The following is an 18229-nucleotide window of genomic DNA, read 5'->3' as shown; positions in this document are numbered from 1 at the left end:
AATTAATAGCCCTGATACATTTTCAAGGACTGGTATTAGAATTTAATTTTGTTGAAATTTGCAGGTGGCCCAGAAAGGACTGAAAGGGGCTGCTTATCAGTGTGCTGAGAAACCCATCCCCAACAGACATTGCAGAGGACTAGTTCATTTCCTGAGCATGACCTAAGAAGGCCTCTGAGGGGAAAGGAAAAAAAAAAGTCCTCTGAGGTCACTATTTGTGTCATGATTTTTAAATTTGTAATTTCTGTTGCAAAATTAATTCTGGACTAGTTTATAAAACTTACAATCAGCTTGTTTAACTTCTAACTCACCTGCAGATTCTTACTAGATCAAGTAGTTTCCCAATGCTGCTGTAACAAATTACCACAAACTTAGTGGATTAACACACAACTTCATTATCTTATAATAATTATAATTATAATCTTATAATAATATAATTATCTTCTGGAGGTCAGAAGTCTGAAACGAATCTCACGGAGCTAAAATCAAGGTGTTGGCAGGGCTGGTTCCTCTGGAGTCTCTAGGTGAGAATCCATTCCTTGCCTTTCCCAGTCTCTCAAGGCTGTCCTCATTTTTTGACTCATGGCCCCACATCACATCATCTCTCTCCCTCTGCTTCCATTATCACGTTACCCTCTTTCTGATGCTGACTCCTCCTGGTTCTCTTGTGATTACACCAAGGCCACCTGTATAAACCAGGATAAGCTCCCCATTTCAAGGTCATTATCTTGTTCACATCTATAAAATCCTTTTTTGCCATAGAGAGTAGGATTCACAGGTTCTGGGAATTCGGATATAGACATTTTCAGGAGATCATTGGTCAGTTTAGCACAAGTAGTCAGTATTCCAGGTGCTTACAGCTTATTAGTTATGGAAAGAAATAAATGGTACCTACGTCGGAATCACCTTCCTCCCACAACTATGTGGCTCCAACACCACGAGAGGACCCTTCATGCAGAAACTCTTCCCTAGGATGGATGTAGCTTACGGTCATTGCAATGCTTCTAGCCCTCTAGGCAGCCTTGTGCAGAGGGCCCAGGCCCTTTCTTTCCTGAAATGGAGACAGTAGGGTCGACTCTCAGGAGGCCATCCACCAGGCTAGAAGCAATGCCCAATTCCAGCAGACCCAGTTTGCAACTAGGGCTCAGAACTTTTATAGTACATCCTCATACTCCCTCCTCCCAGCAAGCTGGCCTATTACACATCCATATTCCATAAAGATGTTATACAAGAAATGGGAAATGATTCCTCATTTACTTGTTACTTTCTAAGACTCAATCAGAAGAATGGAGACCTAGTTATTATTGACTGGACTAGCATATCATACATAGAGAGACAAGATTAATAAAACAAAATGGTCTTCTGGGTATGTGTTGAGTTACATAGTACATTTCAAGCTCGAACATTATTCCAAGAGGTACAATTCATAAAAGAAAATTCTTTTTTTTTAATTATAGTTTACCCAATATAAGAAATTTCTTATTATAGGGTGATTCCTGCTTTATGTTTTTATTTCAAACTATATCAGAGATTTTTAAAGTCTTATTTCTCTTAAACTTTCCATACCATTCTCGGTGACAAATAAGCCCACCGTCAAGTGTTAGAACTTTAGAAATAGTTGCACTTTAAAATATATAGAATCATCCTGAGAATCAATTTAAATGACAGAAACATGCTTTCAGGAACAGAAATATCTTTTCAAATGCAAGATAATGACATATTATATACAACCTCTATTAATATAACAATTATTGCTATTATATTTATTGGGCTGTATTGTTTCTTAAACTGACTGGTATTTTGTTACTGATAATATTAAAACAATAAATAACAAGAGGCAGCATTTTATAGCAGGAGAAGAGCAGACTTAGTTTCAAGTTCCTGCTGTGCCAGGTACTATGTGGGTGAGTGTGGGCACATTAATTTACTGTGACCTTGTTTGCTCATTTATTGAATGGGGATACCAATACTTTGCTTGTAGAGATGTGTAAGGTGTATAATCACCTACTTAAAGTACCTTGCACAATGCCTGATATATAATGAACTGTCACTGAATGGTTACTGTGGCTGTTATTATTGTTAATAGTCTTATGACTAATGAAGACACTGACTTTGTTGGAAATCAATTACCTTATGGAGACTGAACATGAAGGAAAGACAATAGAAGTCTTTTAAAAGGCTTCTAACCTTCTGACCATTTGGCCAGGGAACCTGAGTTATCATCCTCACTTCATAAATGCAAAGTAGACTGTATAAAAGAAAAAAAAAAGACTCTAATTTATTCCCTCAAAGTATTCATCAAATGAGGTAGGATTTCTGGGAAAGATTAAGAGCTTATATTTTTTATTGGACTTATTTCCCATAAAATTAGTAAAGGATAAAAGGAGGGGAAGTGCAGAAGCGTACTATTTCTGTTTTATCTGTAACCTGTGATTATAAATCTTCCTGGGACATCATTAATTATAGTGATGCCATTCACAATGCTGCCATTCAGGCCAATTAGATTTTTTACCCAAAATTTCATGCTTGGGGTTTAGAAATTGGCAGCTGAATTTTTGTATGAGGCTGAAACTTGAAGGCTATAATGGAGGGAGAACATCTTTAAATTAGTTGCTATAGACTGACTGTTCGTGTCCCTTCCAAATTCATATGTTGGAATCCTACCCCCCAAGGTGGTGGTAGCTGTGGGTGGGGCTTTGGGTTGTTAATTAGATCATGAAGGTGGAGCTCTCATGAAGTTAGTGTTCTTATAAGAGACACCCCAGAGAGCTTTCTCACCCTCTTCACTTTGTGAGGATAAAATGAGAAAAGGGCCATCTGCAGCTCAGAAGAGGGCTCTCACCAGAACTCAAGTGTGCTGGCACCCTGATCTTGACTTCCAGCTTCCAGAACTGTGAGAAATAAATTTCTATTGTTTATAAGGCACTGTGGTGGCTATGGTGTTCTGTTATAGCAGCCCAAACTGACAAAGACAGGCACTGTGCAGAGAGAGCCCAGAAACCTATGAAGTGTTTCCCCCAAACTTCAAGGCTGAGGGGTGAGCTTTACATACACAGATGAGATGACCAGAGACATGCCAGTCAGCAGCTGCTTTAGGGTTGGGAGCAGAACAGAGATGCTTGGGATCAGACAGTACCGGGGACATTGGAGTGCTGAACATTCCACTGTGGAGAGATCTTTTTAACACTTTGTATAACACTCCTGGAATCCAGCTGATACATCAGAAAGTCTGCACTCTAGCAGAAAGAACCATATCCTACAGTTAGGCCTGCACTAGACTCATGTTAACAAAGTCTACAACGAAGGCTGACAAAGTTTGGGAGAGACAGAGTTTGGAAGTTGGGACCTACCAAGGTAGATGGGCTTTAAGAACATCTTGGGCTTTCCACATATCTGCAATAGCAAAGTATATCACTAAGTCTGCACAAGTTTGAGGTAATGACCCCATAATTAAACTGCCTACTAAAATAAGAATCAATAGTCTTTAGAGAAAGATCATAGAATCCATGTTCTTCTAGGGCATTATTAAATATGTAGTATTCAATAACAAAAAGCACTAGACATAGAAAGAAACAGGAAAATACAGTGTATAGTTATGAAAACATGTAGTTAGGAGAAGCAGAAATGGCACAGATGTTTGGATATAACATATACAGACTTTAAGGCAGCTATTGTAAATATTTTCAAAGAAATAAAGATGTAGTCAAAGGGCATAGGAAAATAGAGCCCTAATGAGTAAACAAATAGAGAATCTCAGCAGTCATGTGAAAACTAATGAAAAAGACAACATGGAAATTTTAGAACTGAATAATATGTTAGCTGAAATGGAAGATTCGCTGGATGGTGGGAGTGTAGACTGGTGTGGCATTCTGGATAGCAACTTGGAATTATTTGGTCAAACTAAGAATATTCATACTCCTTGATGTAGTTTCTCTTCTGTTCATCACACCCTATATGGAAAATTTAAAAACTTAAGCACAAACTGGGGAAGATATTTGTAACACATGTAATATAGATGAAGAATTAGCATCCAGTATATATAAAGAACTCCTATAAATCAGTGAGAAAGAGAGAGACAGAGAGAGCAAAAAAGCAAGAGAGAGTGAGTGAGAGACCATCTAATAAAATAGCAAGAGAACTAGTAGGCAGTTCACGAAGAGAACATGGCAAGACTAATAAAACCATGAAAAAGTGCTGAATCTCAATAATAAGAAGAGATGCAAAGTAAATCCACAATGAGATACTTGGACTACATACACCCAAATATACAAACATTAAACACCTAAACAATACCAAATGTTGGTGAAGATGTGGGAAAATAAGAACTCTTATACACTCTCGGCAGGAACATAAATTGGTACAACTACTTTGGAAAACGGTGTGGCATCACTAATTAAAATCCCATGTGCAAAACCTAATACCGAGTCAATCCACTCCCACTGGAGCATGCATGCGCTCTAGTAGACATGTATTAGAATGTTCATAACAACATGTGAATAATAGCTAAAAATGGAATCAGTGCAAGTGACCATCAATAGTTAAAAGAATAAATAAATAAATATTCATATATTGGAGTACTAGCCAACAATAGAAAAAAACTTCTGCTATACAGTGTCAATATTGGGTGAGTCTCACAACACAATAGTAAATGACAGAAGCAAGTCACAGGAAAACACGAGTAGTGTTAATTTCACTGATAAAGCATCAATAACAGGAAACAAAAATGTCTAGTTTAGGAATGCATACTTGAATAGCAAAAGTACTTAGAAAGAGAAAGGAATTATTGTAACAAAAGTCAGGGTAGCAGTTACTTCCAGGGCAGGGAAGGCAATGCAATGGTTGGGGGCATTTCTAAGGTTCTAGTAATGTTTTATTTCTTAATCTAGGTATTAGTTGCACAATGATTTGCTTTATTGTTTAAGATGAACGTGTTTTATACATTTCTGTATGTGTAATATATTTCACCCTAAAAATGATTTTTAAAATGACTGGATTGGACCAATCTCTTAGGTTCTTTTAATCTTTGATGGTTTATGGCCCAAGCCCTTCCCAACTGGATTTATTGTTGGCCCTGCGTTGACAGTTCAATTTAAGCATACACAGTGGATTAGGGAACCTTGAAGAGAGAGGGGGATGCACAAATAGAATCATAGAGTAGGAGTCTAGGAAGAGGAACATGGTCTGATTCAAGCCCCAATTGTCAGGGACGCAATTGGGGTTTTACATGAAAGGTCCTGAGTTTCAGTGCTGGTTCTCTCTTCAACTTGGGCAAGCCTCTTCTCTGATCCTCAAATTTCCTCATGCTGGCTTTGTAAACTGTACTGTGAAATTCAAATAGAAAACCAACATTAAAAAAAAAAAAAAAAGAAAACCAACATTAATCATTATTCTTTTACAGTTGTGGAAACTGAGGCCTCACTGGGACTCCAGTAGCCCAAGGTGTAATCGCCACGTTGGAACTCAGGGCTCCTGAGTCCAGCTCCCTGACCTCAGCACTGTCCCACTACACAAACCCCAGGCTATTCTCGCCTTTGTCCAGCTGTGCGCCCATCTTTTGATGTCACAGAACAGCCCCGCCCCACCCCACCCCACCCCACCCCACTCCTTCGGAAGCCACGCCTCCTCGCGTGGCCCCGCCTCAGGCGTTCTCCGAGCCCCGCCCCCAGCCGCTCGCCGAGGAGTGGCGGCTCCCGCGCGTCCCCGTCCGGCCTCTCTTCCGGCCCCGCCCCCTTGGCTGCCATGACAACGAGTCCACGCCCCGCGCACAGCTTCTGCTCCGGCGGGACCCAGGCTGGACCGCGGGCCCCGGCCTGGGGGCCACAGCTGCCACCGCCGCCACCTCGTCTCCTCCCCGTCCCCGCCCCGCCCCGCGTCTCCTCGCCTCACTCGGGCCCGCGGCCGGGGTCCGTCCCCGCCGCCCCACCCCGCGCGGATGCCGAAGGTGAAGGCGCTGCAATGCGCTCTGGCGCTGGAGATCCGCTCCGTGAGTACCGGTCGCCCCCACAACCCCCGTCGCCTGGGTGTCACCGAGTCTCCGGCGTTTACTCGGGGACGCTTCCCTCGTTCATCTCCTTGAAGCCCGAGTCACTTCAAAAGCTATGTTAGCCTCTGAATCATTCCTCGGGAGCCTCGACCCGTGGCCCCTGGGTCTCCTCCCTCTGCAAAATCCTGAACGCCCTCCCACTCCAGCCACGCAGAGCTCTGACCGTCCCCACCCCCACCTCCGTTCTCCTCGCTGTATCCCAGCTTCCAGTTGGGGGTCCTTCAGATCATTTACAAACCACTTCCTCTTCCAAAGGCCTCCTCTCCCTGCCCCTAACTTTCCAGTGAATAGGGTGGTAGGCTTCTCTTTACATTCCTCTTCTCTTAGAAAGAGTATTACTGGCCCCCTTTCTCCCCAGTCTCCAAGGGGGTACGTTTCCTCTCAAATCACGGCAGGCAGGTTCTTTCGGTCAAATTTCAAGCTTCTGATTCGTGAAGGGGCCTTTACTCTCAGTCTTCAGTGTGGAATCCTCACACCCAGCAACCAAACTGTGTCAGCACTGCACAAAGCACCCTGCCTTGTCCTCCAGGGCCAACCCCTCAGAAATCATTTCAGGACCCTCCTGGCTGTGAGAGGGATCCCTTATCCCTTATCCTTCCTGTCACGCCAAGAAACGCAACAGCTTTTACAGAGAAACTGCTCACTCTGTGAACTTGCTGGAGAGGAGCAGCAACCCCACCCCCAGTCACTCTCCAGATTGGCTCCAGAGGATCCTGTCCCCCAACCTGCTCTGGAAATCCAGCTGAGGCATTGAACCCCCTTGTGCTTCCTCAGGGGAAGGGGCTTGGATCTCTCCATGGTATGAGAAAACTCCATCCCTTTTAATCATCCCGGAAGACCCTTCCGCAGGTTTTAAAACTACTTCCTCTTCATTCTTTACAGAGTCCTCTCGTTTTCGTCTTCAGATGAAAGCTCCAGCTTGTCTCTTTTAGAGGAAATCCCAGAGAGCCTTTCCATACCCCCATTTTAGACCTGCAAGCAGCTTGGAACCAAAATTCCCCACTCAGCCCCCTTTCTCTCCTTCCACCCCTCCTAAGCCCTCTTGTGTCTCAACTCTGATCTCCCAGCAACACTGGGGGCAGGTATGTGTATGTGAGTGTCTTTAAATATCCAACACCAGGCCTCTGAGTGCTGCCCAGAGAAGCCCTCCCCACTTGCTTCCTGCACACCCTGCACACCCTGCCTGCAGGCCTCTCTCTGGACTTAACCCACCCTTGGCCACCCCTGCTCTCCTGGCTGTCCTTCCTCGAATTAGAATGAGGCCTCTGCAACACTGTCGCTGAAACTCCAAGTCACAAGACTCTTCTAGGTCTTTTGTTAGGTCTTAAAGAAGGCAAGCCTGGGTAGGGCAAAGTGTGAGGCAGAGGGTGGAGGGAAAGAAAGTTTCTGGCACTCTTGGTTTATCTAAGCCTGCAGAGATTTTACCTTGCTGTGTGGGAAGCCACAGCCCTAGCTTCAGATGTTTTCATCCCACAGCTGCCAAAGTCGAGCAACTTTTTTGTAAAGTAAGATTCCTTTAGCAAAAGAATATAAGAAGGGTCCCAGCTTCCTAAACCGCTCGGTCGGCCGTGCAGCCTCACCAGACTTTGTTACTGGCTGCTGCTTCCTCTGCTGCTAACCAATGGGGTGTAGATGCCCAGCACGTACAGTTGCCCCACCGACTGGCTGCTGCTCCCCTTCCTTTGCCAGTACCCATCTTTAGGAGGAAGTACTTTGTTGTGACTGATTACTGCCTGAAGGAATTGCAGAAATATATTTAATTTCAGTACCCTTTCTTGGTATTGGTTGTATTGCAGGAGGTGAATGACTGTAACGGACCTTGTGTTCATTGAGGCTAAAGAAATTAGGCAGGTGGAAACATCCCTATGTAACTTTTTTCATCAAACACTTGAGTCACAGAATTTTACAGTTCCAAAGATCCCAGATATCATTCGATTTATTCCTTTGTACAGGTGAAGCTTAGCATGGCTAGTTATTTGTTTACAGTTGCACAACTATTTAGGGGCAGATCTGCAACAAGATGCTAATTTTTCTGACCAGCAAAAAGCTGTTAAATAGCTCTGATGCTCAGAAGGAGCAAAAATGATCATTAGCAACCATTCAAGTTAAGCTTGATTAATTTGGCTTTGATTGAATAGATGAATTCTATGACCAGAGATATTTTTAACATCTTTTACATTTTAATTTCTTTTCAACTTAATTTTTTATGTTTACATGGTATAAAAGTCAAGACCCATAAAACGATATACTCAGAGCAGTTTCACATCCAGCCCTGTCTCCTCAAACCTACTTCCCATCCATACTCATCTGCTGTAGGTAATCATTTTTACTGGTTTCAGATTTATTCTTCTAGTATCTCCTTTTATAATATAACCAAACAGATACACATACATATACACATACACACATACCATTCCCCTCACATATATTTTTTTCTTTGGTTCTTAATATAGTAGGTAGCATATTACATAAACTATTCTGCACATTTGCTTTTTTTTCCTTCACGTAATATATCTCAGAGATCACTCTGTTATCTATAAAAGTTGTCATCTTTACTTTCCAGCTTTTTATTGACATTTTTCAAGGATACAGGGTAGTTGAAAGAATAGTACAATGAAAACCTATGCCACGACCTATGAACATTAATTTGATTTATCTGTACGTATGTGTGTGTATGTATAAAATAAATGTGGCTCTTTTGCTGAAAATTTGGAAGTAAATTGTTGGTATCATGGTACGCCACTCCTAATCACTTCAACATCTTCTAAAAACAAGGACGTTGTTCTACATAACCACCATGCTATTATCTATCACACCTAAAACAATGAGTGACAATTTCTTAATATCTAGCCCATATTCAAGTCTTCCCAGTTGTCCCAAAAATAACTTGCATAGTTAATTTTTAAAAACGGGCATCCAATCAAGGTTTACATGTTACATTTGGTTGTTAGGTCTTTTAAGTCCATTTTAGTATAGAACTGTTCTACTTTTTCATTCCCCATGATCTTTCCTTTCTTCCCCTCTAGTGGATTTAGATAAATGTATACACTCATGTAATCATACTTGGGTCAAGATTTAGAGTACTTCTATCAAGCCATGAAATTCCCTTGTTCCTGTCAAGCCCCCTGCAGAGGGAACTACTATTCTGATTTCTGTTACTATAGATGAGTTTGCCAGTAGTACGTGAACTTCATATTAAATGGAGCCATATAGTTTGTAAATTTTGTGTCTGGCTTCTTTTGCTCAGCATATTTTTGAGATTCATCCATGTGACTGTGTGTATCAGCAGTTTGTTCCTTTATATTGAGGAGTTGTATTCTATTGTATGTGTATACTGCCAACATTTTTTAGCCATTCTTTTTACTGATGATTATTTGGATTGTTACCAGGTGGTGATTGTCATGGATAAATCTATGAACATTCATTCTTGTAAAAATCTTTCTGTGCACATTACCTTTTGAAGAGCCCATACTCAGATATTGAATATCCCATGTTGCGTTATTGTCTGAATTGTTTCCTTTTGTGATGACATTTAATTTGTTCCCAGATCCTATAAACTGGAAACTAGATGTTTTATCTTTCCTTGTCTTTTGAAAGTGTGAAACTACACTCTCCTCTTCCGCCACCCCCTCCACAAGTGTTTTTTTTGCTGCAGTCTTGTATTAGTAGCAACCTCCTGTTTAATACGGTGGTAATATGAGAGCAAGAACATAGTAAACATGAAAGGTTTTGGTGTATAACACATTTTATGTTGCTCCACAGAGCCGTATGACTAGAGAGAAAATATATTGCTGGAAAGAAAGTGTGACTTTTCTCAATGAATTTTTGGAGAATGGTATAATAGGCCAAGTAACTTGTTTTTAAAGAACAGCAAAATAATTATATTTCCCACCAGTTACATTTTTAATAGTTGAAACATCCTTTCTATGATATAGGAAGTATTTGTGCTGCTGCTTCTGTCTACCTTCTTTTTGTTATTTAGTAGTTCAATTTTCATGAGATTATTTGGGAGAAGGGAAGAAATGGGACAGTGAAAAATAAAGCCCAATGCCTGGGCAGTGAAACCAGCCAGTTTGCTTTACGTGAATAGTGTCAGTTTGGGGTTAGTTCATATATTATATATAATATATATATATATCTATATTATATTATATATTATATATATATTTCTTCTCTGTATTCTCTTCACCTCTTTACCGCACTCAAATTATAGAGAACATTGGGGCAAACAGATCTGGGTCCTTCCTTCTCAATCGCTACTTACCTAAACATTTGTGATCCTCATCTAAGTTTCTGTGGAGTGGTGTCTCACAATTGTGCTACAGTTGGTGGGAAATTTCCCTGGAATATAGACTTTTAAAAACTTTAAGTAAGAAATACTTCAAACTTACAGGAAAAATAAAACTGAATACTATGATTCCACCCTCTCCACACCCTGATTTAACAAATGCTACATTTTACATGTTTGCTGCAGATTTCATTTTTAAGAAATAAAATGTTACAGATATAGTTAAGGCCCCCTTTGTATATCTTTCTGACTCCTGTTTTTCTCCTTCCCTTCCTAAAGGTAACGTAATCAATATCCTGAAGTTGGAGCGTATTCTTTTCATTCTGGTTTTGTACTTTTACTATATATTTGTGTATGTCTATGTGCTACTTATACTATTGTTTTGTTTTAAAACTTGACACAAATGGTATTTTACTATGTATCCTGCATACCTGTTTTTTCCAGTTGACTTTTTAAAATTTGTCAGTGTTGATTCTTTCAGATCAAGTTCATTTCCTTTATTGCTATATAATACTGCTTATTTTTATGATGGTGATTAATTTTTATTCCTTTATTAATAGACTTTTTAAAATTTTATTATTGGGCACCTGGGTAGCTCAGTTGATAAAGCATCTGACTTTGGCTCAGGTGATGATCTTGTAGTTCATGGGTTCAAGCCCCCCATTGGGCTCTGCGTTGACAGCTTGGAGCCTGGAGCCTGCTTTGGATTCTGTGTCTCCCTCTCTCTCTCTGTCCCTCCCCATTTCACATTCTGTCTCTCTCTCTCTCTCTCAAAAATAAGTAAACATTAAAAAATTTTTAAGTAAATGAATAAATAACTTTTATTATTAATTAGTTAATTTAATGTTTATTCATTTTTGATAATTTCAGCAATAGAATTTAATGATTCATCACTTACATATAACACCCAGTGCTCATCACAACAAGTGCCCTCCTTAATTTAGCCCCCTCACCCATTTACCCCTTCCCCACACCCAACAACCACCGCCCCCAACAACCCTCAGTTTGTTCTCTGTATTTAAGAGTCTTTTATTGTCTCCCCTCTGTTTTTTTTAAATTTTATTATTTTTGCTTCCCTTCCTTATGTTCATCTGGTTTGTATCTAAATTCCACATATGAGTGAAATCATATGATAATTTGTCTTTCTCTGACTGACTCTGACTTAATTAGCTTAGCATAATACATGCTAGTGCTAGTTCCAGCCATGTAGTTGCAAATGGCAAGATTTCATTCTTTTTGATCACTGAGTAATATTCCATTGTGTGTGTGTGTGTGTGTGTGTGTGTGTGTGTGTGTGTGATATCACATTTTCTTTATCCATTCATCAGTCGATGGACATTTGGGCTCTTTCCATACTTTGGCTATTGTCGATAGTGCTGCTATAAACATTGGGGTGCATGTGCCCCTTTGAAACCATATCCTTTGGATAAATACCTAGTAGTGCAATTGCTGGGTTATAGGATAGTTCTATTTTTAATTTTTTGAGGAACCTCCATACTGTTTTCCAGAGTAACTGCACCAATTTGCATTCCCACCAGTAGTGCAAAAGGGTTCCTCTTTCTCAGCATCCTTGCCAATATCTGTTGTTGCCTGAGGTGTTAATTTTAGCCATTGTGAAAGGTGTGAGGTGGTATCTCATTGTGATTTTGATTTGTATTTCCCTGGTGATGAGTGATGTTGAGCATCTTTTCATGTGTCTGTTAGCCACCTGGATGTCTTTTGTGGAAAAGTGTCTATTCATGTCTTTTACCCATTCCTTCATTGGATTATTTGTTTTTTGGGTGTTGAGTTTGATAAGTTCTTTACAGATTTTGGATACTAACCCTTTATCTGATATGTCATTTGCAAAGATCTTTTCCCAATATGTTGGTTGCCTTTTAGTTTTGCTGATTGTTTCCTTCACTGTGCAGAAGCTTTTTATCTTGATGAGATCCCAATAGTTTATTTTTGCTTTTGTTTCCCTGGCCTCTGGAGACATGTCAAGTAAGAAGTTGCTGCGGCTGAGGTCAGAGAGATTGTTGCCTGTTTTCTCCTCTAGGATTTTGATGACTTCCTGTCTTACATTTAGGTCTTCCATCCATTTTGAGTTTATTTTTGTGTATGGTGTAAGAAAGTGGTCCAGGTTCATTCTTCTGTGTGTCGCCGTCCAGTTTTCCCAACATCATTTGCTGAAGAGACTGTCTTTTTTCCATCTATTATTATTTTTAATTTTTTTTAAATGTTTATTTATTTTTGAAGGAGAGAGAGACAGAGTGTGAGTGGGGGAGGGGCAGAGAGGAAGAGGGAGACACAGAATCCTTAGCAGGCTCCAGACTCTGAGCTGTCAGCACAGAACCCGATGCAGGGCTCGAACTCACAAACCACGAGATCATGACCTGAGTGGAAGTTGGACGCCCAACTGACTGAGCCACCCAAGCGCCCCCTCCGTCTATTATTGATAGACTTATAAATGCCAGTGGAATTTGTTGGGCTACCTTTGTTTGCCTTAGTAGTTGGGGGGTCCTGTTGGTGTTCATTGTCTAGTATTCTGCATGACTTGAATGTCCTATTGAATATGTAGATGAAAACCTGTATATAATTATTGGAAGTTAAGAATCTAACTTTGTTTTACGTACAAACACAAAATCTTTTTTCTTTTTTTTTTTGAAAGGTGGTAAAATACAGTGAATTTTCCAGGAATACAATTGTAGTGTAAATTGAGGAGAATATACTTTGTTTTGTTTGGAACTCTGTGAAGAGTTTACTTTTTTTGGAAAATCAAGGCACCAACGGCAGCACTGCTTGTGTTTGAGTTGCCAACATGGGCGCCTATCATTCTGCTTTTGAAACTATCCGTATTATGTAGACTCAGTGTATAGGTGTAAATATTATATTTTCTAGCTTAGTCCTGCCTGAGCATTGACATGTAGAAATAGATATTTTATTATAAATTATTTTTCTATACATATAATTTTTTTTTCAGTTAGGGCATTGGTTTATTTTTTTAGTCACACGTATAGGTAAATTGCACAGTGTTGCACAGGAGGGTTTTGAATCTTTAAAAAATTTTTTCTTAATGTTTATTTATTTTTGACTGAGAGAGAGACAGAGCATGAGCAGAGGAGGGGCAGAGAGAGAAGGAGACACAGATTCTGAAGCAGGCTCCAGGCTCCGAGCTGTCAGCACAGAGCCAGACATGGGGCTTGAACTCACGAACTGTGAGATCATGACCTGAGCCGAAGTCAGACGCCCAACTGACTGAGTCCCCCAGACACCCCAGGAGGGTTTTGAATCTCATAGATACAGGCCCAGTGCTCTAGGCACTAGATTTAGAAATGGAACTATGGGGGCTCAGGAAATTGTGTTAGTTTCATAGGGTGCTATAACACATGTCCACAAACTTGGTGTCTTAAGACAAGTTTGTCTTCACATTGCTCACATTTCTGGAGGGCAGAAGTCCAAAATAAAATTATCAGCAGGGCCCAGTACTCCTTCAGAAGGATCTGGAAGTGGAGGTGGGGTTGGGGGAAGGTTGTTCTTCCAGTTTCTGATGGCTCTAGGCATTTCTTGGATTACTAATGTATAACTCCAACCTCCAATCCCAGCGTTTTCATTTTCTGTGAATAGCCAGTTTATATCCTTTGCCCTTAGCAATCCCAGAGGTTTTTTTCTTTTTTTTCCATCTTGTTGAATATATCTTGGATAGTAGCCTATTGGTTATATGTAATGTAAATTTCAGAGATCTTCTAGTTGAACTTTTTTACTTTGTTTTTCCTGTCTTTAGCAGACAGCTTTTTCTTTTCTTTTCTCTTTTCTTTTCTTTTCTTTTCTTTCTTTCTTTGTCACTGGTAAACAAAGAATGCTATTGATTTTTTTAAGTTAACTGTTTATGGAACTCTATGTTCAGCAAGTGCACAAATCCTATGTGTGTAATTACCACCTGGATCAATAATTAGAATATCATCAGCACCCCAGATTGTGCCCTTGTGCTCCATCCCTCTCAGTCATTCCTCCTGTCACCTCCTCTCCCAAAGATAATCACTATCATGACTTCTATCACAATATATAGTAAACTCTTGGTTTGCGAGCATAATTTGTTCTGGAAACATGCTTGTAATCCAAAGCACTTGTATATCAAAGCGAATTTCCCCATAAGAAATAATGGAAACTTAGATGATTCGTTCCACAACCCAAAAATATTCATATAGAAATGATTACAATGCTGTAATATAATACAAAATAATAAAGAAAATACAAAATATAAAGAAAAATAAAGAAATTAACCTGCAGTTACCTTTGAAAACCTTCATGGCTGGTGTGAGGGAGATGAGAGGAGGGTCATTCTGTAAGATGACTTTCACTATCACTAATGGAGTCACTGCTATCTGTTGGCTTAATGAGATCTTTTCCTGCCGTTGTATATGGGGGGACCATTGTATATGCTTGCATGAATGTTAACTACAGTACAGCATTAATAAACTCTTGTCATATACCATATTTAATGAAACTGGCAATAAGGCAGCAGAGGAAAGGGTCTATATCTGCAAGCAGCCTGACCTAGAATGAAGCAAAGCATTCCTCACCTTACTGTTATATGGAAATGCAAAGGACTGTCCATAGGTGCTTTGAAGTGACAAATAATACACTAGTGCCGGTTGTGGGCATCTTCCAGTGTTCTGAAAAATCACTGATTTCTGCCCAACACTGTAGCCTGAGACTGAGCATTTGAGCATGGGAGACGATCACCCATAATCCCGTAATGAGAGAGACTGAGAGAGAGAGATAGATGAACCATTGGCCCAGTTGTGATCATGTGACATTCAACATCATGTACTACTTGTATTGTAAATAAAAACATGGCTCGTTTGTCAACTTAGAATTTATTATACATGTTTGCTCATCTTGAAGAACACTTGGAGAGCAAGTTACTCTTAATCCAAGGTTTTACTGTAATTTGAATGTTTGAAATCTTTCTCTCTCTCCACGGTATGAACTTTTTCAGTGGACATTCCTCACACATACTTTGTTAAATTTACACCTAAGTACTACATACTTAAGGTTTTAATGTTATTGTAAATGCTGTTTTTTTAATTTATTTTTAATATTTTAAATATACTTTATTATCAAATTGTAAATGCTATTTTAAAAAATTTCATTTTGTAAGTGTTGCTGGTACAGAGAAATAACGTTGATTTTTGCATATTGAACTTCTATCCTGTGACATCAGATTCCTTCATTATTTCTAGTAGTTTATTTGTAGATTGTAGACTACAGTTAGGTGGTCTACAAATACTGTTTCACTTTTTACTTTTCAATTCGTGTACCTTTTATTTCTTTTCTTTTTTAAATTTTTATTTTTTAATTATTATTATTTTTTTAACATTTAGTCATCTTTGAGAGACAGAGAGAGAGAGACAGAGCATGAGCAAGGAAGGGGTAGAGAGAGGGAGACACAGAATCGGAAGCAGGCTCCAGGCTCTGAGCTGTCAGCACAGAGCCTGGTGTGGGGCTTGAACTCACGAACTGTGAGTTCATGACCTGAGCCGAAGTCAGACACCCAGCTGCCCCTTATTTCTTTTATTTTAAAATTTCTTTTTCTTGTCTTTTTGCACTGGCCAGGACCTATTTATTGTACACTGTTAAATAGAAGTGTTGAGCATGGACATACTAACCTTTTTGCTGATATTGGGGAAGCATTCAGTTTTTCAACATTATATGTGGCATCAAATTCAGGCTTTTTCATATTCTTTATCAATTGAAGAAATTTCCTTCAGTTCTTAGTTTGCTAGAGCTTTCATCATAAATGGGGCTTAATTGTGTCAAATGCTTTTTCTGCAAAAGAAGAACTGAAGGAAATTTCAACATTAAAGCTATAATACACTTTTTAGAAGTGATTTAATTATATCTAACACATTTTTATATGTTTGTCTTTTCATTTTCATGCAGTTCAAAGTATTTTTTAATTTGTCTTATAATTTCTTCTCTGACTCATAGAAGTGATTTAGGAATATATTGTTTGATTTCCAAATATTCAGATTTTTTCCAGATATTTTTCCTCTTATTTATTTCCAGTTTAATGGGGTTACAGAAAATAATCTGCGTGATTTCATTTTATGTTTATTGAGATTTATATGGCTCACAATATCCTCTTTCTTGATGAATGTTTTCATGTGCACTTGGAAAAAAATGTGTATCCTTCTGCTGTTGGCTGGAATATTAAGTAAACGTCACTAGGTCAACTTACTTGAATGTTATTCACATTTTCTATACCTTTAATGATCTTTTTTTTAACTAAAAAAATTTTTTTGACGTTTTATTTTATTTTTTGAGAGACAGAGAGAGATAGAGCACTAGCAGGGGAGGGGCAGAGAGAGAGGGAGACGAAGCAGGCTTCAGGCTCTGAGCTGTCAGTGCAGAGCGTGATGCGAGGCTTGTACCCATGAATGCAAGATCATGACCTGAGCCGAAGTCGGATGCTCAACCGACTGAGCTGGTTAGGCACCCCTAATGATCTTTTCAAAAACTTTTTAAAATGTTTATTTTTGAGAGATAGCATGTTTGGGGAGTGGGGTGTGGAGGGAGAGAGAGAGACCAGGTATCCAAAACAGAGTCTGTGCTGTCATCCCAGAGCCCCATGTGGGGCTCAGACTCTTGAGGTCATGACCTGAGCTGATGTCAAACACTTAACTGCCTGAACCACCCAGCCGCCCCTTTAATGATTTTTTTGACTGCTTATTTTATCAGTTACTGAGAGTAAGGTATTGAAATTCAGTTATATACTGTACTTTTTACTTCCTTTACTTTAATACTGTATTATTAATTGCTTACATATTTAATTTTGTTATATCTTCTTGATAAATCAAATTTTTTAATCAGTATGTAATGTTTCACTTTAACCTTGGTAATCTTTCTCTTTTTCTGAAGTCTATTTTATGTCACATTAAGGCTGTTACTGGGGCACCTGGATGGCTCATTCAGTGAAGCATCACGATCTCATGGTTTGTGAGTTCAAGCCCTGCCTGGGGCTCTGTGCCTATAGCACAGGGCTTGTTTGGGATTCTGTCTCCCTTTCTCTCTGCCCCTCTCCCACTTGCTCTCTATATCTGTCCCGAAATGAATACAATTTTTTAAAAAAGACTATCACTCCAGCTTTATTATGACTAGTGAAAGCATGGTATACCTTTTTATATCATTTCGCTTTTATCATGAATCTTTAAATAAAAAAAAATTAAGATATAATCCACATATATAAAATGCACCCATTTAAAGTGTAAAATCACAGATGCCTGGATGACTCAGTCGGTTGAATATCCGACTTTTGATTTTGGCTCAGGTCACGATCCCAGAGTTGTGGGATCGAGCCCCATGCCAATAGAGCTCTACGCTCAGTGTGGAGACTTCTTAAGATTCTCTCTCTGTATCCCTCTGCCCTTCTTCCCCACTTGTGCTCACCCTCTTTCTCAAATAAAAAGTAAAAAAATAAAGTGTAAATTCAGTGAATTTTAACATATTCACAAAGTTGTAAAACAATCACCACTAATTGCAGAGCATTTTCAGCACCCTATAAAGAAATCCCATACTTGTGAGCTGTCATTCCTCATTCTCCCTCTTCCTTGAGGCCCTGGATACCACTAGTTGATTTTCTGACATTTATATAAATGGAATCAATCATACAATATGTGGCCTTTTGTGTCTGGCTTCTTAGCGTGTTTGTAAGGTTCATTCATGTAGCATCTGTCAGTACTTTATTTTTATGGTCAGATAATATTCTGTTGTATGGGTATACTACATTTTGCTAATCCATTCTTAAGTTGATGGACATTTGGATTGTATCTATTTTGTGGCTATTGTGTATCTATCTATGTGGCTATTGTGAATAATGCTGCTATACTCTTGTATGTGTTTTGGGGTTGCCATAT

The 18229-nt window shown here is 39.3% G+C and overlaps 1 protein-coding gene and 1 long non-coding RNA gene across 5 annotated transcripts in view; one reads left to right on the top strand and one right to left on the bottom strand.

The window, feature by feature from the left end:
• Positions 1 to 5161: 5161 nt before the first annotated feature.
• Positions 5162 to 5499, bottom strand: LOC122241288. The gene is made up of 2 exons (XR_006221335.1): positions 5420 to 5499; positions 5162 to 5321 (listed from the first exon to the last, which is right to left on the bottom strand). It is a non-coding gene; the product is annotated as an uncharacterized LOC122241288 (long non-coding RNA).
• A 247-nt stretch (positions 5500 to 5746) lies between these two features.
• Positions 5747 to 18229, top strand: part of SPATA6 (spermatogenesis associated 6) — a 147789-nt gene continuing 135306 nt past the window's right edge. The window contains exon 1 of one of the 4 annotated variants that reach the window (XM_042997064.1): positions 5747 to 5983. In XM_042997064.1, the coding sequence (XP_042852998.1) occupies positions 5933 to 5983 (51 nt within the window). In that variant the 5' untranslated portion in view covers positions 5747 to 5932. The remainder of the gene's footprint in view (positions 5984 to 18229) is intronic. The other 3 variants (XM_042997062.1, XM_042997063.1, XM_007077235.2) reach the window with 3 other exon arrangements.

The sequence above is a fragment of the Panthera tigris genome, chromosome C1, assembly GCF_018350195.1.
Source record: "Panthera tigris isolate Pti1 chromosome C1, P.tigris_Pti1_mat1.1, whole genome shotgun sequence".
Lineage (NCBI taxonomy): Eukaryota > Metazoa > Chordata > Mammalia > Carnivora > Felidae > Panthera > Panthera tigris.
Note: the sequence above shows the minus strand (reverse complement) of the source record. Positions and strands in the feature narration are given on the sequence as shown.